The 17,345-nt window shown below is 35.7% G+C and overlaps 1 protein-coding gene across 1 annotated transcript in view; it reads right to left on the reverse strand.

Annotated features, from left to right (window-relative positions):
• Window positions 1–17,345, reverse strand: part of CC2D2B (coiled-coil and C2 domain containing 2B) — a 110,995-nt gene that overhangs the window by 5,212 nt on the left and 88,438 nt on the right. The window contains 3 exon segments of the mRNA XM_043989534.1: window positions 3,598–3,656; window positions 14,173–14,301; window positions 14,494–14,628. Of these exon segments, the coding sequence (XP_043845469.1) occupies window positions 3,598–3,656; window positions 14,173–14,301; window positions 14,494–14,628 (323 nt within the window).

The following is a 17,345-nucleotide window of genomic DNA, read 5'->3' on the forward strand; positions in this document are numbered from 1 at the left end:
ACGGGGAGAATTAGGTTTATGTTTGTATGTGATTGTCTGAATTAGGTAAAAAGACAAAATGTATCAATAAAACTTATTGTAAAACATTCTGAATTCAGGCCTGTTTTCCGTGATCATCTACCAGTAGCCTAGAACAGCTGCTGAGGCATTCTCTCTCCTTTTGCCAGATGCACTTAATCTCGCTGGGATCAGCCATTTAGTCTGAGGGTCACATGAGTCCAGCACAGCAGCTGTTATGTTTGTTCTATGTTCTGTGTGTCTAAGGATGCCCAAGGTGGGGGTAGGGAAAATTTTTACATAGCTGGTTATCAAACTCACAAGATTTTTTTAAAAATTAAAGATCAAATATAAGTTTAAAAAATCAATGAGTTTTTTTAGGAGTAATATGAAGTATTTATTTCACCCAACTATTAAATCAAGAAGAAACTTATAAAAATCCTAATAATGATGATAATAATAAACCCCTTCTGTTTTATTATAACGATTTATTGTATAATAATAAAATCCCATGTTATAGTGAGTTAAAGGAAACAGGTGGAAAAAAAAAGTGTAGAGGCAGAGAGAATGGAAGAAATAATGATCTCACTTTTTTGTTGTTCAGTCATGTCTGATTCTTCATGACCTCATCTGGAGTTTTCTTGGCAAAAATACTGCAATGTTTTGCCATTTCCTTATTTAGCTCATTTTACAAATGAAGAAACTGAGACAAAAGGGTTAAGTGACTTGCCCAGGGTCATACAGCCTATAGTATCTGAGGCTGGATTTGAACTGTCAGGTCTAAGGTCCAGTGCTCAATCCACAGTATCACCTATATCTCACATTTACATAGAGATAAAATTGCTTTGCTTCTTTTATTTAACCGAATTGAATTAAATTTACTAAGTACCTACCATGTCTAAGGAACTATGTTAGGATTGAGATAAAAAATGAATTATATCAGAGTTAAAGAATCATGGTATTACAGATATAGACTATATATACATATATAGACAACCAATCCTTCCCTGTGATGTTTATGGTAATGAAGAATAAAACAAGTAAAAGGTAAGGTAGAATATAAGGGCAAAACAGACAACTAGAAAAAATTCTAAAGGAAAGTGTGGGGAAGAAGAGATAATTTTCAACTGAGAGGGTCAAGGAAAGCTTCACATAGAAGTTGGCACCTGAGTTGGAAACTGAAGGGAAAGGAGTGGAGATGGGGAAAAAGGGCATCCCAGGCCAGGGAAATTCACCCATGTGAATTCAGAGAAGAAGGAGAAGGCAGGAACAGACTGGGAATTTAGTTGGGCAGTTTCATTGGAATACAGCATACATAAAGGGGAATAGAGTAAAGGAAGGCCAAAAAGTACAGAAGGCGGGAGTCAGACAGTAGAAACTGAAATGACAATTGATGGTCTTTGTATTTTATTTAATCAGCAATAGGAAACCACCAAAGGTTTTTGAGCAGGGGAGTATCAGGGTCAAACCTTTGTAATAGAAGATATGATGGCCACTGTGTGAAACATATATTGAAAAGAGGAGAGACTGGAGGCAGAGAGATCACAGTCACAGAATTCAGAGTTAGAAGGTCCCTGAGAGACCATATAGTTCATTTCATAGTAGAAATGAATCCTCACAACCACATACTTGATAAGTGCTCATCCAGATACAGCTATAACAATATAAACAGAAAGAACCACCCCTCCCCCAAATCAAAAGTAAATATTGCAAAACTGAAAAAATAAAAACAAAACAAGCATGGCTTAAGAGATATGAAAAGACATTTTCACCCTACCCCTTTGAAGAGGAGAGAGGTCCTACAAGTGTTGCACATTGCACATATTTTCAGACTTTTTTGATGTATTGGCCAGTAATGCTGTTTTATTCCTCTTTTTTTGTCTTTAAAAGTATTATTTGTTATTTGGGATGGCTCAGGGAAAAAGTGTAGGGCAGGAAAATGGAGCAAACTCTAGTGATATAAAATAAAATATATCACCATAAAACAAAATACATCAATAAAAATTGCTTATGCCACAACCTACTCTTTAGTTGTCATCAGCTATCCCTTATATAAAGTCCTAAACAGCAGTGCAGATTAGTATGTTTGGCAAAGGATAACAAGGAAAAGGATCCCTGCATGCTGTCTGAATATGAAAAGGCACTGCCATATTTGTAAAGGCCTGATAAAGTAATAATAGCAAGGACAGGAAGTAGCCTGAGAATGATTAAAACAATGGCTAAGTGCTTCCAAAAGTTTTACATAGAACATTTTTCAGTTGCATTTGAGTTTTCAGCCATTCATCCATCATCCATTAATTTGGCAAGCACTTGTTAAATGCCTAGAGGAACTGTGCCAAACAGTGGAGACAGAAAGACAGAAACCTGATCTCTAAGGAACTTATACTTTATTGGGTAGAAACAACACATGCACAGATAAGTGGGTAGATAGCAGAGAGACAGATGCCCACACCAATATTAGCTATATATGAAAATACTTATATGTGCTTATATATAAATGTATATACATGTATACTTTGCACTTTGGAAGTATTTTGCTATAGATATGTATGTACATGTATATATGTGTGTGTATATGTATAAAATCACTAGCAAGTGGAGAGGTCCAGAATGGGCTTTGTAGAGGAAGGAAGCTTGGTGGTCAACAAAGCGGAGGTGAGGAGAGACCACATTCCAGCTCTGAAAAGAGCCTGTGATAAGCATATGGAAGTGGGTGATGGAATGCCACATATGAAGAAGAGCAGGCAGGCCAGTTTGGCTGTATGCAGCTAATGAGTAGAGGAGAAGAATGTGTAATAAGCCTGGTAAAGCTGATTTTTCCAATTTGGTCTCCCTCTGTTATCTCCTGCTGTTGTGGGAAGGAAGAGAACTTTCTACATAAGGTTTCTAGCAGGAGGCAGAAGTCTGAAATGGGACCCTAAACTGCATATCCTAGAACACATGTTTAGAGAAAGAACTCATTGGTAGTAGAACAAATCAGAATTCTAGCCAAATTACTGTACAATGATGATTGATCTATTCCTGTCCTTTTCTGCCTCATAATGTTTATATAAGTCGTTCCCTATGCTCGGAATTGGACACAGTGGATAGAGTGCTGGCCCTGGAGTCGAGAGGACCTGAGTTCATATCTCACCTCAGATACTTACTAGCTGTGTGACCCTGGACAAGTCACTTAACCCCAACTGCCTTAAACATCCAAGGCCATCTCTAGTCATCATGATGCATGATGTCACAGAGCCCAGATGGCTCTAGAGGAGAAAGTGAGGCTGGTGACTTTGCACAGCCTTTCCTCACTTAAATCCAATTCAGTGCAAGTCATGGCATCACCCCACTGTCATGGTCCTCTTCGAGAAGGAAGGACAAACAACAACAATTGTGAGCAATAAGTGTGTTGCACCTAGTAGGCACTTAACAAATGTTTGCTGATTTTAATTTAATTGGTTGCTGTGTATATTAAGTAATACATGGTTAGACAGAACATAAATCACCATAGACTTGTCAAAATGCTCTTAACTTAGATGTGTGTGATAAAGAAGTCTCTAATAAAAAACTTTCAGAAAGTAATAAACAGTAGTTTGTAACATCCCCAAAGGGTCATACCTGTTTTTTAAATCTTCCACCATACTTTTATTAGTATCAAAATATAGTATTTCTTTAGGCTGGAACAGAGAAAACCAAAAAGATTAGGAAGTAGACTATAGGATAACTTTTATATCACAAGCATTTTAAGTGTATTTCACCCCAGAAATAAAGTGATTCTACATGACAATATATGCACAAAGTTAAAATAGCTAACCATACATAGAATTTAGATGAAAAAACATATCTTTTACTTCTATATTGTTTATCCACTTGGCCAGAAATGGAATAGAATACAAGAGCAAATACTTAGTTTGAGTGGCCTAGTGTTTGCATTTGTCATACTTCATGGATTCCACCTTGGACTATGAGAAAAATAATTAAAACCATAGGACTCAAAACTGACCTGGAGTTTTAGTTTTGCATTATATGTTTTAGTTTTAGTTTTGCTTTATATGTGCATTTATATTCTATACTTATAAAGTTATATGGTTCTGGACTACAGACCACCTAGACAGGAGGAGGAACCAGGAATTCAGTAAACCTATCACAAGCCTATCAGGGAACCATGATATAATACTAATGAGAGGCTTTAATCAGAGGCTGGATTTGAACTCATTAAGATGAGTCTTTCTGATTCCAAGCAAAAGTGCTCTATCCACTGCACCACCTATGTTTCCCATGTTATTTTTGTTAGAGGCAGAACTTGCTGAATCGCTGAACCCAAACAGGATTAATTAATGTCTTGGTAACAACATGGCAGTTTCAATTATAATGCTGTAGGGATTTGTCCTTAGTCCTATGCAGGTGAACATTTTTATCAATGACTTAGATAAAAATATGGATAACATGACTGTAAAAATCATGGAGGACATAAAGGTAGGATCAATAGCTATTATACTGGATAGTAGAATTGTGATTAAGAAAAGACCCTGACAGGCTAGATTATTGTACAGTATTTTAAAAAAGATTAAATTGAATAGGCATAAATGTCAAATAATAAACTTGGCCTAGAAGTCATCATAAATGCAATATGGGGAACATGTTGGTAGAGAGCAGTTCTTAAGGAAAATATCTGGTGATTTTAGTGGATTACAAGCTCAATATGAGTCCTCAGAGTGATCTCACCCCTCAAAATATCCAATGCTTTCTTTTTTTTTCTAATGCTACTTTCATTTTTAACACAGTGTACAGAACCACATAGAGAATACTAAATTCAGTTCTGAGAACTACATTTTAGAAAGGAAATTAGCAAGCTAAAGAATGTCCAGAAGAAGGTGATTAGTTTGGTGAAGGATTTCATGCCAGATAAGGATTAGATGAAGGAAATGGGGATATTTTGTTAAAAAAGAGAAGACTCAGTAGGGATGTGAGAGTGTTTTTCAAGTACATGAAGGGCTATCCTGGAGAGGAGAGATTTGACTCATTCTGCTTGGCTCCACAGGTCAGAACCAGGATCAATGAGTAGAAGCTATAAAGATGTGGATTTCAGCTCCGTGTAAGGAAAACCTCCTTATCTAAAGATAGAATAAGAAATTAAATTGTATGCTGAGCAATGTGTTTCCCTTCACTAGAAGTCTTTATTTTTCTTTTTTTTTTGTAATAAACATTTTTATAGTTTTAGTTTCCGATTTTTATTCCTCTTTCCCTCCCTCCCCTGCCCCCTTCTGAGGCCGCAAGCAATCGGGTATGAGTTATACATCTATGACTATCTAAAATATTTCCATATATGTCATTTTGTACAGGAAAACTTGATTAAAAGAAAAAAATTTAAGTAAAAAAATAGCATATTTCTTTGGAGGTGGATAGTATGTTTCATTAATAGTTCTTCGGGATTGTCTTGGATCATTGTATTGTTGAGAGTAGTCAAGTTATTCACAGTTCTTCATCAAACAATATTGCTGTCTCTGTGAACAATGTTCTCTTGTCTCTGCTTACTTCACTATACATCATTTCATACATGTATTTTCAGGCCTTTCTGAAGTCATCCTGCTTGTCATCTCTTATAGCACAATAATATTCCATTACTATAATATATAACAGTTTGTTTAGCCATTCCCCAATTAATGGGCATTCCTTTGATTTCCAATTCTTAGCCATCACAAAAGAGCTGCTTTTGGGGGATGTCTTTGGGATATATACCTGGAAGTGGTATTGCTGGATCAAAGGGTATGCACAGTTCTATAGCCCTTTGGATATAGTTCCAAATTGCTCTCCAGAATGGGTGGATCTTTTCACAACTCCACCAACAATGGATTAATGTCCCAGATTTCCCATATCCCCTCCAACATCCAGTATTTTCTATTTTTGTTATACTTTCCACTCTGATAGGTGTGAGGTGATACCTCAGAGTTGTTTTAATTTGCATTTTTCTGATCAATAGTGATCTAGAGCATTTTTTTCATGTGATTATAGAGAGCTTTGATTTCTTTGTCTGAAAACTGCCTGTTCATATACTTTGACCATTTATCAATTGGGGAATGACTTGTATTTTTATATATTTGACTTAGTTTTAAGCAAAGATTGTATAACCACTTGTCAGGCATTTTGTAGTGCAGATCCTTGTTGTGTAGGGGTTGGTCTAGATGGCTTTTAAAGACCCTTCCAACTCTGATATTTTGTGACTCCATGATTCTGGTCATTTATTATGTGTGAGAGTAGAGGGAGAATGAAGAGTGAAAGGTAATGCCAAGACTATAAACGTGAGACACCTAGTGAATGGTGATGCCAAAGACAGAAATGGTGAATTAAGGAGGATATAGACATTTTTTTAAATCATGAAAGTATTTTATTATTTTCCAGTTCCATGTAGAGATAGTTTTCAACATTTGTTTTTATAAGATTTCTAGTTTCAAATTTTTTTCCCTCCCTTATAAATTTGATTTAGTTCCCTATATATTTTAGAAATGAGGCCTTTATCAGAAGTACTGGCTATAAAAATCATTTCCCAGCTTTCTGCCTCCCTTCTAATTTTGGCTGCATTGCTTCTGTTTGTACAAAAACTTTTTAACTTAATGTAATCAAAGTCATCCATTTTGCATTTCATAATATCCCCTATCTCTTGCTTAGTTATAAATTGTTCTCCTTTCCAAAGATCTGAAAGGTAAACTTCCTTCCTCTTCTGATTTGCCTATGGTATCACCTTTTATGTCTAAATCATGTACCCATTTTGACTTTATTTTAGTATAAGGTGTAAGCTGCTGGTCTATGCCTAATTTCTGCCACACTATCTTCCAGTTTTCCCAGCAGTTTTTGTCAAATACTGAATTTCTATCCCAGAAGCTGGAGTCTTTGGGTTTATCAAACACTACATTACTAATGTCTCCTGTGCCTAGCCTATTCCATTGATCCTCCACTCTATTTCTTAGCCAGTACTGGATAGTTTTTATGGTTGCCACTTTATAGTAAAGCTTCAGATTTGGTACAGCAAGCCCACCTTCCTGTGCATTTTTTTCATTATTTCCCTTGATATTCTTGACCTTTTGTTTTTCCAGATGAATTTTGTTATTATTTTTTCTAGCTCTATAAAATAATTTTTAGGTAGTCTGATTGGTATGGCACTGAATAAGTAATTTAGGTAGAATTGTCATTTTTATTAGCTCAGCCTATCCATGAGCAATTGATATTTTCCCGGTTATTTAGATCTGATTTTATTTGTGTGAAAAGTGTTTTGTAATTGTGTTAATAGAGTTCCTGGGTTTGTCTTGGCAGGTAGACTACCAAGTATTTTATATTTTCTACAGTTATTTAAATGGAATTTCTCTATCTCTTGCTGCTGGACTTCGTTGGTCATGTATAGAAATGCTGATGATTTATGTGGATTTATTTTATATCCTGCTACTTTGCTAAAGTTGTTAATTGTTTCAAGTAATTTTTGATTTGATTCTCTAGGATTCTCTAAGTATACCATCATATCATCTGTAAAGAGTGATAGTTTTGTTTCCTCCTTGCCTATTCTAATTCCTTTAATTCCTTTTTCTTCTCTGATTGCTAACACTAACATTTCTAGTACAATATTAAATAATAGAGGTGATAATGGACATCCCTGTTTCACCCCACATCTTATTGGGAAGGCTTCTATTACATTACATATAATACTTGCTGAGGGTTTTAGGTAGATATTGCTTATTATTTTAAGGAAAGCACCACCTATTCTTAAGCTCTCTAGTGTTTTTATTAGGAATGAGTGCTGTATTTTGTCAAAAGCTTTCTCTACATCTATTGAGATAATCATATGATTTTGGTTAGTTTTCTTATTGATGTGGTTGATTTCATTAATAGTTTTCCTAATGTTGAACAAGCCCTACATTCCCACCTGGTCATAGTGTATTATCCTGGTGATCACTTGCTGTAATCTCCTTGCTAATGTCTTATTTAAGATTTTTGTATCAATATTAATTAGGGAAATTGGGCTATAATTTTCTTTCTCTGTTTTTGCTCTGCCTGGTTTTGGTATCAACACCATATTTGTGTCATAAAAGGAATCTGGTAGAACTCCTTCACCTATTTTTCCAAATAATTTGAATAATATTGGAATTAATTTTTCTTTAAATGTTTGGTAGAATTCACTTGAAAACCCATCTGGCCCTGGAGATTTTTTCTTAGGGAGTTCATCAATGGCATGTTCAATTTCTTCTTCTGATATGGGCTTATTTAAGGATTTTATTTCCTCTTCAGTTAACCTGGGAAGTTTGTATTTTGTAAATATCTATCCATTTCATTTAGATTATCAAATTTATTGTCATACAGTTGGGTAAAATAGTTCTTAATTACTGCTTTAATTTACACTTCATTGGTGGTGAAATCACCCCTTTCATTTTTGATATTGGTAATTTGGTTTTCTTCTTTCTTTTTTCTAATCAAATTAACCAGTGGTTTATCTATTTTATTTTTTTTCATAAAACTAGCTCTTAGTTTTATTAATTCTATAGTTTTCTTGCTTTCAATGTTATTAATTTCTCCTTTAATTTTCAGGATTTCTAATTTAGTATTTAATTGGGGATTTTGAATTTGTTCTTTTTCTAGCTTTTTTAGTTGCATGCCCAATTCATTGATCTCCTCTTTCTCTTTTTTATTCATGTAAGCAGTTAGAGATATAAGATTTCCCCTAAGCACTGCTTTGGCTGCATCCCATAGTTTTTGGTATGTTGTCTCATTATTGTCATTGTCTTGGATGAAGTTATTGATTGTTTCTATGATTTGTTGTTTGACTCACTCATTCTTTAGAATGAAATTATTTAGTTTCCAATTAAGTTTCACTCTACCTTTACATGGCTCTTTATTACATGTAGTTTTTATAGCATCATGATCTAAGAAGTATGCATTTACCATTTCTGACTTTCTACATTTAACTATGAGATTTCTGTGCCCTAATATATGGTCAGTTTTTGAATATGTGCCATGTACTGTTGAGAAAAAGGTATATTGCTTTCTATCCCCATTCAGTTTTCTCCAGACATCTATCATATGTAACTTTTCTAACATTCTATTCACATCTTTAACTTCTTTCTTATTCATTTTGTGGCTAGATTTATGTAATTCTGAGAGGGGAAGATTCAGATCCCCCACTAGTATACTTTTGCTGTCTGTTTCCTCTTGTAACTCATTTAACTTCTCCTCTAAGAATTTGGATGCTATACCACTTGGCATATACATGTTTAGTACTGATATTTCTTCATTTTCTATAGTACCTTTTAGCAAGATGTAGTTTCCTTCCTTATCTCTTTTAATTAGATCTATTTTTGCCTTTGCTTTGTCTGAGATAAGGATTGCTACCCCTGCTTTTTTGACTTTAGCTGAAGCATAATTCTGCTCCAACCTTTTACCTTTACTCTGTGTGTATCTCTCTGCTTCAAATGTGTGTCTTGTAAACAATATATTGTAGGATTCTGTTTTTTAATCCACTCTGCTATTCACTTCCATTTTATGGCAGAGTTCATCCCATTCACATTCACAGTTATTATTACTAGCTGTCTATTTCCCTCCATTCTATTTACCCCCTTTGTACTTTCCCTCCTTCTTTCACCCTATTCCTCTTCACCAATGTTTTGCTTCTTACCCCTGCCTCCCTCAATGTGCCTTCTCTTCTATTAGCACCCCCTTTCCCCTTTCCCTTTTACTTCCCTCAAGAATATACTAAGTTTCTTTGCCCAAATGAGTGTATATGTTATTCCCTCTTTGAATTAAATCTAGTGAGAGTAAGGTTGAAACAATGTTCCCCCTCCCTTATTTCCCTCTATTGTAATAGATTTTTTGTACCTCTTCATATGATGTAATTCACCCCATTCCACCTCCCCTTTTCTCTTCTTCCCATAAACTCCCTTTTTAACCCCTTAATTTTCTTTATATCATCACATCAAAGATAGTTTATATTTATACCCTCTGTATATAACCCTTCTGTCTGCTCAAATATATATATATATATATATATATATATATATATATATATACAGTTCTCAAGAGTTATAGATATTATCTTCCAGTGTAGGAATGTAAACAGTTTAACCTTATTGAATAGCTTTTTCCCCCCTTGTTTACCTTTTTAAACTTCTCTTGAGTCTTGTATGTTAAGATCAAATTTTCTATTCAGTTCTGATCTTTTCATCAGGAAACCTTGAAAGTCCCCTATTTCATTGAATGTCCATCTTTTCCCCTAAAAAAATGATCAGTTTTGCTGGGTAATAGATTCTTGGCTGCAATCCAAGCTCCTTTGCCTTCCAGAATATCATATTCCAAGTCTTGTGATACTTTAATGTTGAAGCTGCCAGGTCCTGAGCAATCCTGACTGTAACTCCATGATATTTAAATTGCTTCTTTCTGGCTGCTTGGAGTATTTTCTCCTTCATCTGGTAATTCTGGAATTTGGCTACAATATTCCTTGGAGTTTTCCTTTTGGGGTCTCTTTCGGGAGGTGATCGGTGGATTCTTTCAATGATGATTTTATCCTCTTATTCTATAATATCAGGACAGTTCTCCTTAATAATTTCCTGGAATATGGTGTCTAGATTCTTTTTTCTGATCATGGCTTTCTGGCAGTCCAGTAATTCTCAAATTGTCTCTCCTGGATCTGTTTTCCAGGTCAGTTGTCTTTCCAATGAGGTATTTCACATTTTCTTCTATTTTTTTTTTCATTCTTTTGATTTTGTTTGACTGATTCCTAGAGTCTCATGGAGTCCTTAGCTTCCAACTGTCCAATTTGAATTTTTAAGGCATTGTTTCCTTCAGTCAGATTATGCACTTCCTTTTCCATTTGGCCAAATGAATTTTTTAAGGAATTCTTTTCTTTTCTTTTCTTTTGGGGGGCCTGGGCAATGAAGATTAAGTGACTTGCCCAAAGTCACACAGCTAATGTCAAATGTCTGAGGCCAGATTTGAACTCGGGTCCTCCTGAATCCAGTGCTGGTGCTTTATCCACTGTGCCACCTAACTGCTCCCAAGGAATTGTTTTTTTCAGTCAATCTTTGTGCTTCCTTTTTCAAGCTGCTGATTCTTTTTTATAATTTTCTTGCATTGATTTAATTTTTTTCTTCTACTTCTCTCAATTGATTTTTTAAATCCTTTTAGAGCTCTTCTAAGAAGGCTTTTTGTTCTTGAGACCAGTTCATCTTCCCTCTTGAGACTTCATGTGTAGGCAATTTGAGAGTATTGTTCCATCTGAGTTTGTTTGTCTCTTCCCTGTCAATACAGAAGCTCTCAATGGTGAGAGCTCTTTTTTGTTTCTTGCTCATATTGCAGCTTATTATTGTTTTTTAAGGTTGAGGTCCCCTCCTAGGGCACCAGGGTCACTGTTTCAAGCTTCTTGTGCTGGGAGATAGGGGCTGTGTCTCCGGCTTTCTGCTCTGAGGCCTCTATGGTTTGCAGATTTCTCACCAACCTGGGCTTGTTTCTGGTGCACTTGCTGGGATAGACAGGCCTGATCACACCCATCCTGTGGGTGGCCCCCTAGCTGGCAGCCTGCCCTCTCAGCTGGTGCTGGTAGATCTCACCACTGGCTGGTTGTGCCACTAGCCTGCTGAGCCAGGATCAAGGGGCCTCAGTTGCTTCCCACTGACTTGCCCCAATCCCCTCCACATTGCACTGTGCTAAGGTATGCTGCGCTCCTCCCCTGCCCAAGTGAGACTGACCTTTCCTCTTTCTTTTTGTAAGTTCTGTAGTTTCAGAATCTGTTTAGAGGCTTGATTTAATGTTGTTTTTAAGGGAAATTTGGGAGAGCTCAGGCAGCTTACTGGCTTCTCTCTGCCATCTTGGCTCCACCCCCCAGGATGTAGATATTTAAGGGGCAAGATAAGAAGTTCAATATAGATATCTGAGGACAACCAGACAATCAGTTGATGATGTCCCAAAGGTAGTCAAGGATGCATGTCTGGAACTCAGACAAGAGGTCAGGACTAGGACTACAAATCTGAGAGTCATCTGCATAGAGATAGTAGCTAAAGCCATGTGAGTGAATGAGATTGCCAAAGGGGATACAGGGTGTAAGGAGTAAAAATTTAAAAGATGGTTAAAGATAGACCTTTAGGGAATACAGACATTAAGGGGTTTGGAAAAGAATGATGACCCAGCATATAAAGGAAAAAGGAACTATTAGACAGGTAGGGGAACCAGGAGTGTGTGGAATCTCTGAATTTAAGAAATGGAAGTACACTCTATAGGAGGGTTGGTCAAGAGTATTAAATGATGCACAAAAGTCAAGAAGAATGACTGAAAAAAGGTTTTTCTGTAATTTGGAGGTCTAAAGTGACCTTACAAATAGGAATTCCATGACTGTGATAGGGACGAATTATATTGCAAAGGATTGTAGAGAAAGTGCTTAATGAGGAAATGGAGTAATCAGGAGTAGACAACTTTTTCAAGAAATTTAGCAGAGAAGAGAGTGATGGGATGGAGATTGGATAGATCAGAAGGATCAAGACCTTTTTTTGGGAAGTGGTAATTGGGGAGACATATTAATTCATTCTAATTAATTCTAATCATTCTATCTGAAACCTTTTACTTTTAAAAATTATTTATTTATTTATTTATTTATGCATTCATTCATTTATCTATCTATTTATTTATTTAGCTAGTGGGGAAATGAGGGTTAAGTGACTTGCCCAGGGTTATACAGCTAGTGTCAAGTGTCTGAGACCAGATTTGAACTCAGGTCTTCCTGAATCCAGGGCTGGTGCTTTATCTACTGTGCCACCTAGCTGTAACTTATCTGAAACCTTTTAAAAATTAACACTGTATACTTTCTTCTGGAAGATTTGGATAAAACAATAAGGTACTTAACATTTCATATTATAATGTGTTAAAAGATATTGCTAGGGGCAGCTAGGTGTCACAGTGGATAAAGCACCATCCTGGATTCAGGAGGACCTGAGTTCAAATCCAATCTCAGACACTCGACACTTACTAGCTGTGTGACCTTGGGCAAGTCACTTAACCCTCATTGCCCCCTCTCCCCAAGTTATTGTTATAAGAGGAGTCAAATTCCCTTAGGGGGTGAATTATCAGTAAAGCATTCCTACTTGTGCAACATCTGTGAAATGGAGTTCGTTATTAAAGCCCCCATATAATTTCCTTATACGTTTGAGCCAAGCTCCATATTCCATTTCATTTCCCCAATGTCACCCTAATCTCTCCTAATCTCTCCCTTTCATTGCTATTCAAATCACAAATCTGCCTATTCAAAAATCTTTTTCTGCTCATTTTATTCTCAACATCTAGCCTTGTCTAAAGCAGCCCTAGACCCCAAATCTTTTTTCTTCACAAAATATTTTTATCACAATTAGGAAAACTCCTAAAAGTTAGCCATTCCTTCCTCTCTCCCATGAAGTCTTCTCGGATCAATTTTCTGAAACCTAATTGTTTTCCTCAACTTACTTAGTCCGACTTTGGAACTTCCATAGAAGCTTTCCATCTCTAGTCCTAGATAACACTTATCTTTTATCTATTTATGAAGAAAATACTTGATTATGCATTTAAATATGTTCAGTGTTTTTATTCTATTTCTTTATGTTCTATTTCTGTGAGTCCATGTCAATGTGATGATCTTTGATTATAATCTCTTAAAAAAAGATGTGACTAGTCATATTCAATTCTCTTTTATAGAAATACAAATTAAATCCCTAATCAATTTTTTGAAACAAGTGAAAAATGTTCCTAGTTAGTTCTCAACTCTCTGTGTTATTGGAACGGATAATTTAAATTATATGTTATTTCGGAATTCATTAAATGATTTTTAAACCAAAAGGTAAGAATAATGACAACTTATAATCATATATTGTTTTAAGTTTTACAAGGTATTTTTGCTACAATAATTCTGTGGGGTAGATTGTAAATAGATTTACTACACTTGTTATGTTTTATTTATGTTAATATTAGGCTGAAAATATACCATTTAGCTGTGTTGAAATGTTCCCTCCTGATATCTCTCCTCTTCTTAGGTAGAAGAAGGTGAAGATAGGTAGTCTAACTGTGCTGAATGTCAGAGGAAATGGGCTTTTGAATATAATTTATCATGCACACATACAGATAATTGCAAGTTATTCACAATAAAAATATTAGGATTGGTGGCAATTCTCACATAGGTACATTTTGACAAATGTGCTTTACCTGTGTAGGTTCTGATTTCATCCATTGAATCTGAATATTTTTGGGAAGCAGTTGTTTCCAGGAGCTTTCTCTTGAATTGTCAAAATGGACAGACATTGGTGTACTGTTATGTTGAATGTTAAACCAGACCTATTAAAATATTAACATAAAAGTCAGAGTAGGGCCAGTAGGAGCAGGCAGTGATGGGGGAACCAGTAGATGGGAATCTTCAGGAATGTGTCAAGGCCCTACAAAACCATCTAAGGTTTGGAGAATGTTGGGGAGAGCATCAGGTGGGTCCTGAGGATGCTTCTTAAATATGAACATTTTAAACAGACTTACGTTTTCATTATCAAACAAACAGTCAGCACTTTGCAGGGGACAAAATGGATCAAACTGCTTATGAGATTGCCCAGTCAGTGGATTCCAAAGTAAGTATTCATCAGTTTCTTGAGTTAGGACATAAGCCACTTGCCCCTATGTCATAAAAGAAAAAAAAAAAGAAAATCCTGTCCCTAACAACATACTTTATTAGTGATTCCTTGAGTTTGCTCTAGATGTCAGATTTATAAATAGCATGTGATGCTAAAGGATGTGCTTCTCAAAAAGGGAGAGAGAAAAACCTATATTGATAGATGAGCAGTCAGATTAGAGAACCTTTGGCCAAAATAGGGTTTCAGAAGCTGTTGTGAGACTTGGAGAAAGCCAAGTTTGGTATCAGTTATAAAAGGGGGTGTGTGTGGGGCAAGCCATGCTATAACTTCTAAGGAAAAGAATGATGGGACCTCTGTATTCCGCCTTGATCAGACTACATCTGGACAGATGTATTCCACTATAAATATCATGATCTAAGAACAGCTCTGAGTGTCCAGAGGAAGACAACCAGGATAATAAAAAAGCCACACGTAAATGCCAGATGAGGGTTGATTGGAAGAACTTGGGGATGTTTAGCCTGGAAACAGAAGACTAAGGGTGAATATAATAGCGTTCTCAAATATTTGAATTTTGGTGACTGGAAGGATGAGATTTATTCTGTTTGGCTCCAGAAGGAAAAATAAAGGGCAGAAATTGTAAAGAGGCAATTTTAGCTTTATGTCAGAAAAAAACTTCTTTATAATTAGAGCTATTGAAAAGTAGGATGGGTTCTCTTGGGAGTTTATTCTTATTAGAGGCTTTCAAGAAGAGGATGAATCTTCATTTATCAGGAATATTATAGTGGGTGATTCTTTTTCAGGTGTAGGTTAGATTATGTGGCCTTTAATGTCCTTCCAATGCTAAAATATTATAATTCTATGAGTAATTAATCAATCAATAAATATTTGTTGACTTCTTAAGCACTGTACCAGATACTAGGGACACAAAGTAGTCAGGGAGAAATTTAGTGTGGAATAGAATTTTATCTTATATTTTACTCTGAAAACACATTTTTATAGTGAATCTTTAATTAAAATTTTGTTCAATAATTAAATTCCATAGAACTTAAGGTTAAGAAAAGGTTTGGGAGCTTGATGGCATTTTTTAAAAAAACATACTTGCCTTCTTATATCTGCTGCCATCTGGTGGCAACTAAAATACAGACAGGAAAAGAAAATTGGAAAACTAGCTTTTTCAGCTAACTGCTGAGAAGTGTTACTATTGGGGCAATCAGCTGACAAACTGTGACACCCTAAAATAATTATATGTAGAGAAAGATAACAGATAATGATGCCCTTTAAATGACATTGTGTGCCAATCACATTGTGCTGATTTCATTAAGTGCCAAAGCTATCTATATAAAATCCATAATCACTTGAGTTAGCATAACTGTCCACAGAGGAAAACAGAAGTAGATGAAACATGCCACTTGTGCGGGACATGACATTTAATTAGAAGGCCCATCTGTAGACCTTGTCCATTAGCATATATATCTTGAACAGATACCATGGATAGACAATAAATTGGGCCCAGAACTAAAGAGGAGGAAAAAGACCTGGAGTACATTTGTTATTTAGTGCAAGGCTTTTCAGTGAACTCAGCCTCAGCCTCAATATCAGTATTTTTCAAGTGATGTTGCATGGCTACTAATCATGGAATACCACAGTCTATAGAATTAAAGTTGTGGGTCATCCAAGGATGCACGATGAGCAAGAACAGGCTGTAACATCCACAAAGAGCTTAATTGAAACGTCCTCATAAAGGCCGTTATCAGGGAGAAATGGCCAGAAAAGGAAGTGATCCAGTCATGTAGTAAGAGTAACAGATGGATAGTGCATATGTTTAATTGTTATCAATACAATGAGAAGAGATTCCCAGCATATTAGAGTTACAGAAGGTCAAAGATTTACAAGGGGTCATGGATAAGATTTATACAAAATGAAACCATGTGGATGTGTTATGATCCAGCCCACTGGAGGGAATACTCATGTTCATGAGATCACAAATACATTGAAGCATGGAAGAGGAGGGCAAGAAGAGTTAAGATTAGAGTAGAATTTTTTTTAAAAAAACTGATAAGAATGATTGATAACAAGGTTGTAACACCTTAAGATACATATGATTGAGATACGGAAGTTTTATAAGCTTTAGAATTGGAAGGGACTTTGGATGAAACTTAATATAATGACTTTACTGAGGAAGAAAATGAGGCTCAGGGAAATTAGGTGTTTTATTTAAGATCATAGAGGTAGTAAGGAGTAAAGCCAGGATTTGAACCCTGACTACAAATTCAGTACTTTTCCCACTACACCATGTTACCTTAGAGGAAGATAACTTAAATTAGCTTTGGTATTGGAAAGATGAAGGCTGGGGCACAATATGATTGAAATGATGACACATAGCCATAGACATAGACACCATTCTTAAGTTTTATAATAACAGAACTAGGCTGTGCTTGGCAAAGATTAAAAGAAGTAGGGCATATAAATAAATAATAACAGGTTATATTAAGGAGGTGGTATTGAGTCAAAAACAGGGCCCCAATCAACCATACAGTACAGCAGATACAGACCTGGCCATGGAATCAGAGAAACCTGAGTTTTAAGTGCTACCTCTGACACCTACTAGCAAATTCTCAGTGTCCTAGGTAATTCTCTAAGACTTTAAATCATAGAACAATTGCCAATCTTCATTGATAGAAGGATTTTCTCTAGTAGTAGTTCTTATGCAATGAAATCAAAAGTTTGGACCAAAAAAATAATCAAGAACTGTTTGTTTGC

This window comes from Dromiciops gliroides, chromosome 2 (genome assembly GCF_019393635.1).
Source record: "Dromiciops gliroides isolate mDroGli1 chromosome 2, mDroGli1.pri, whole genome shotgun sequence".
NCBI lineage: Eukaryota > Metazoa > Chordata > Mammalia > Microbiotheria > Microbiotheriidae > Dromiciops > Dromiciops gliroides.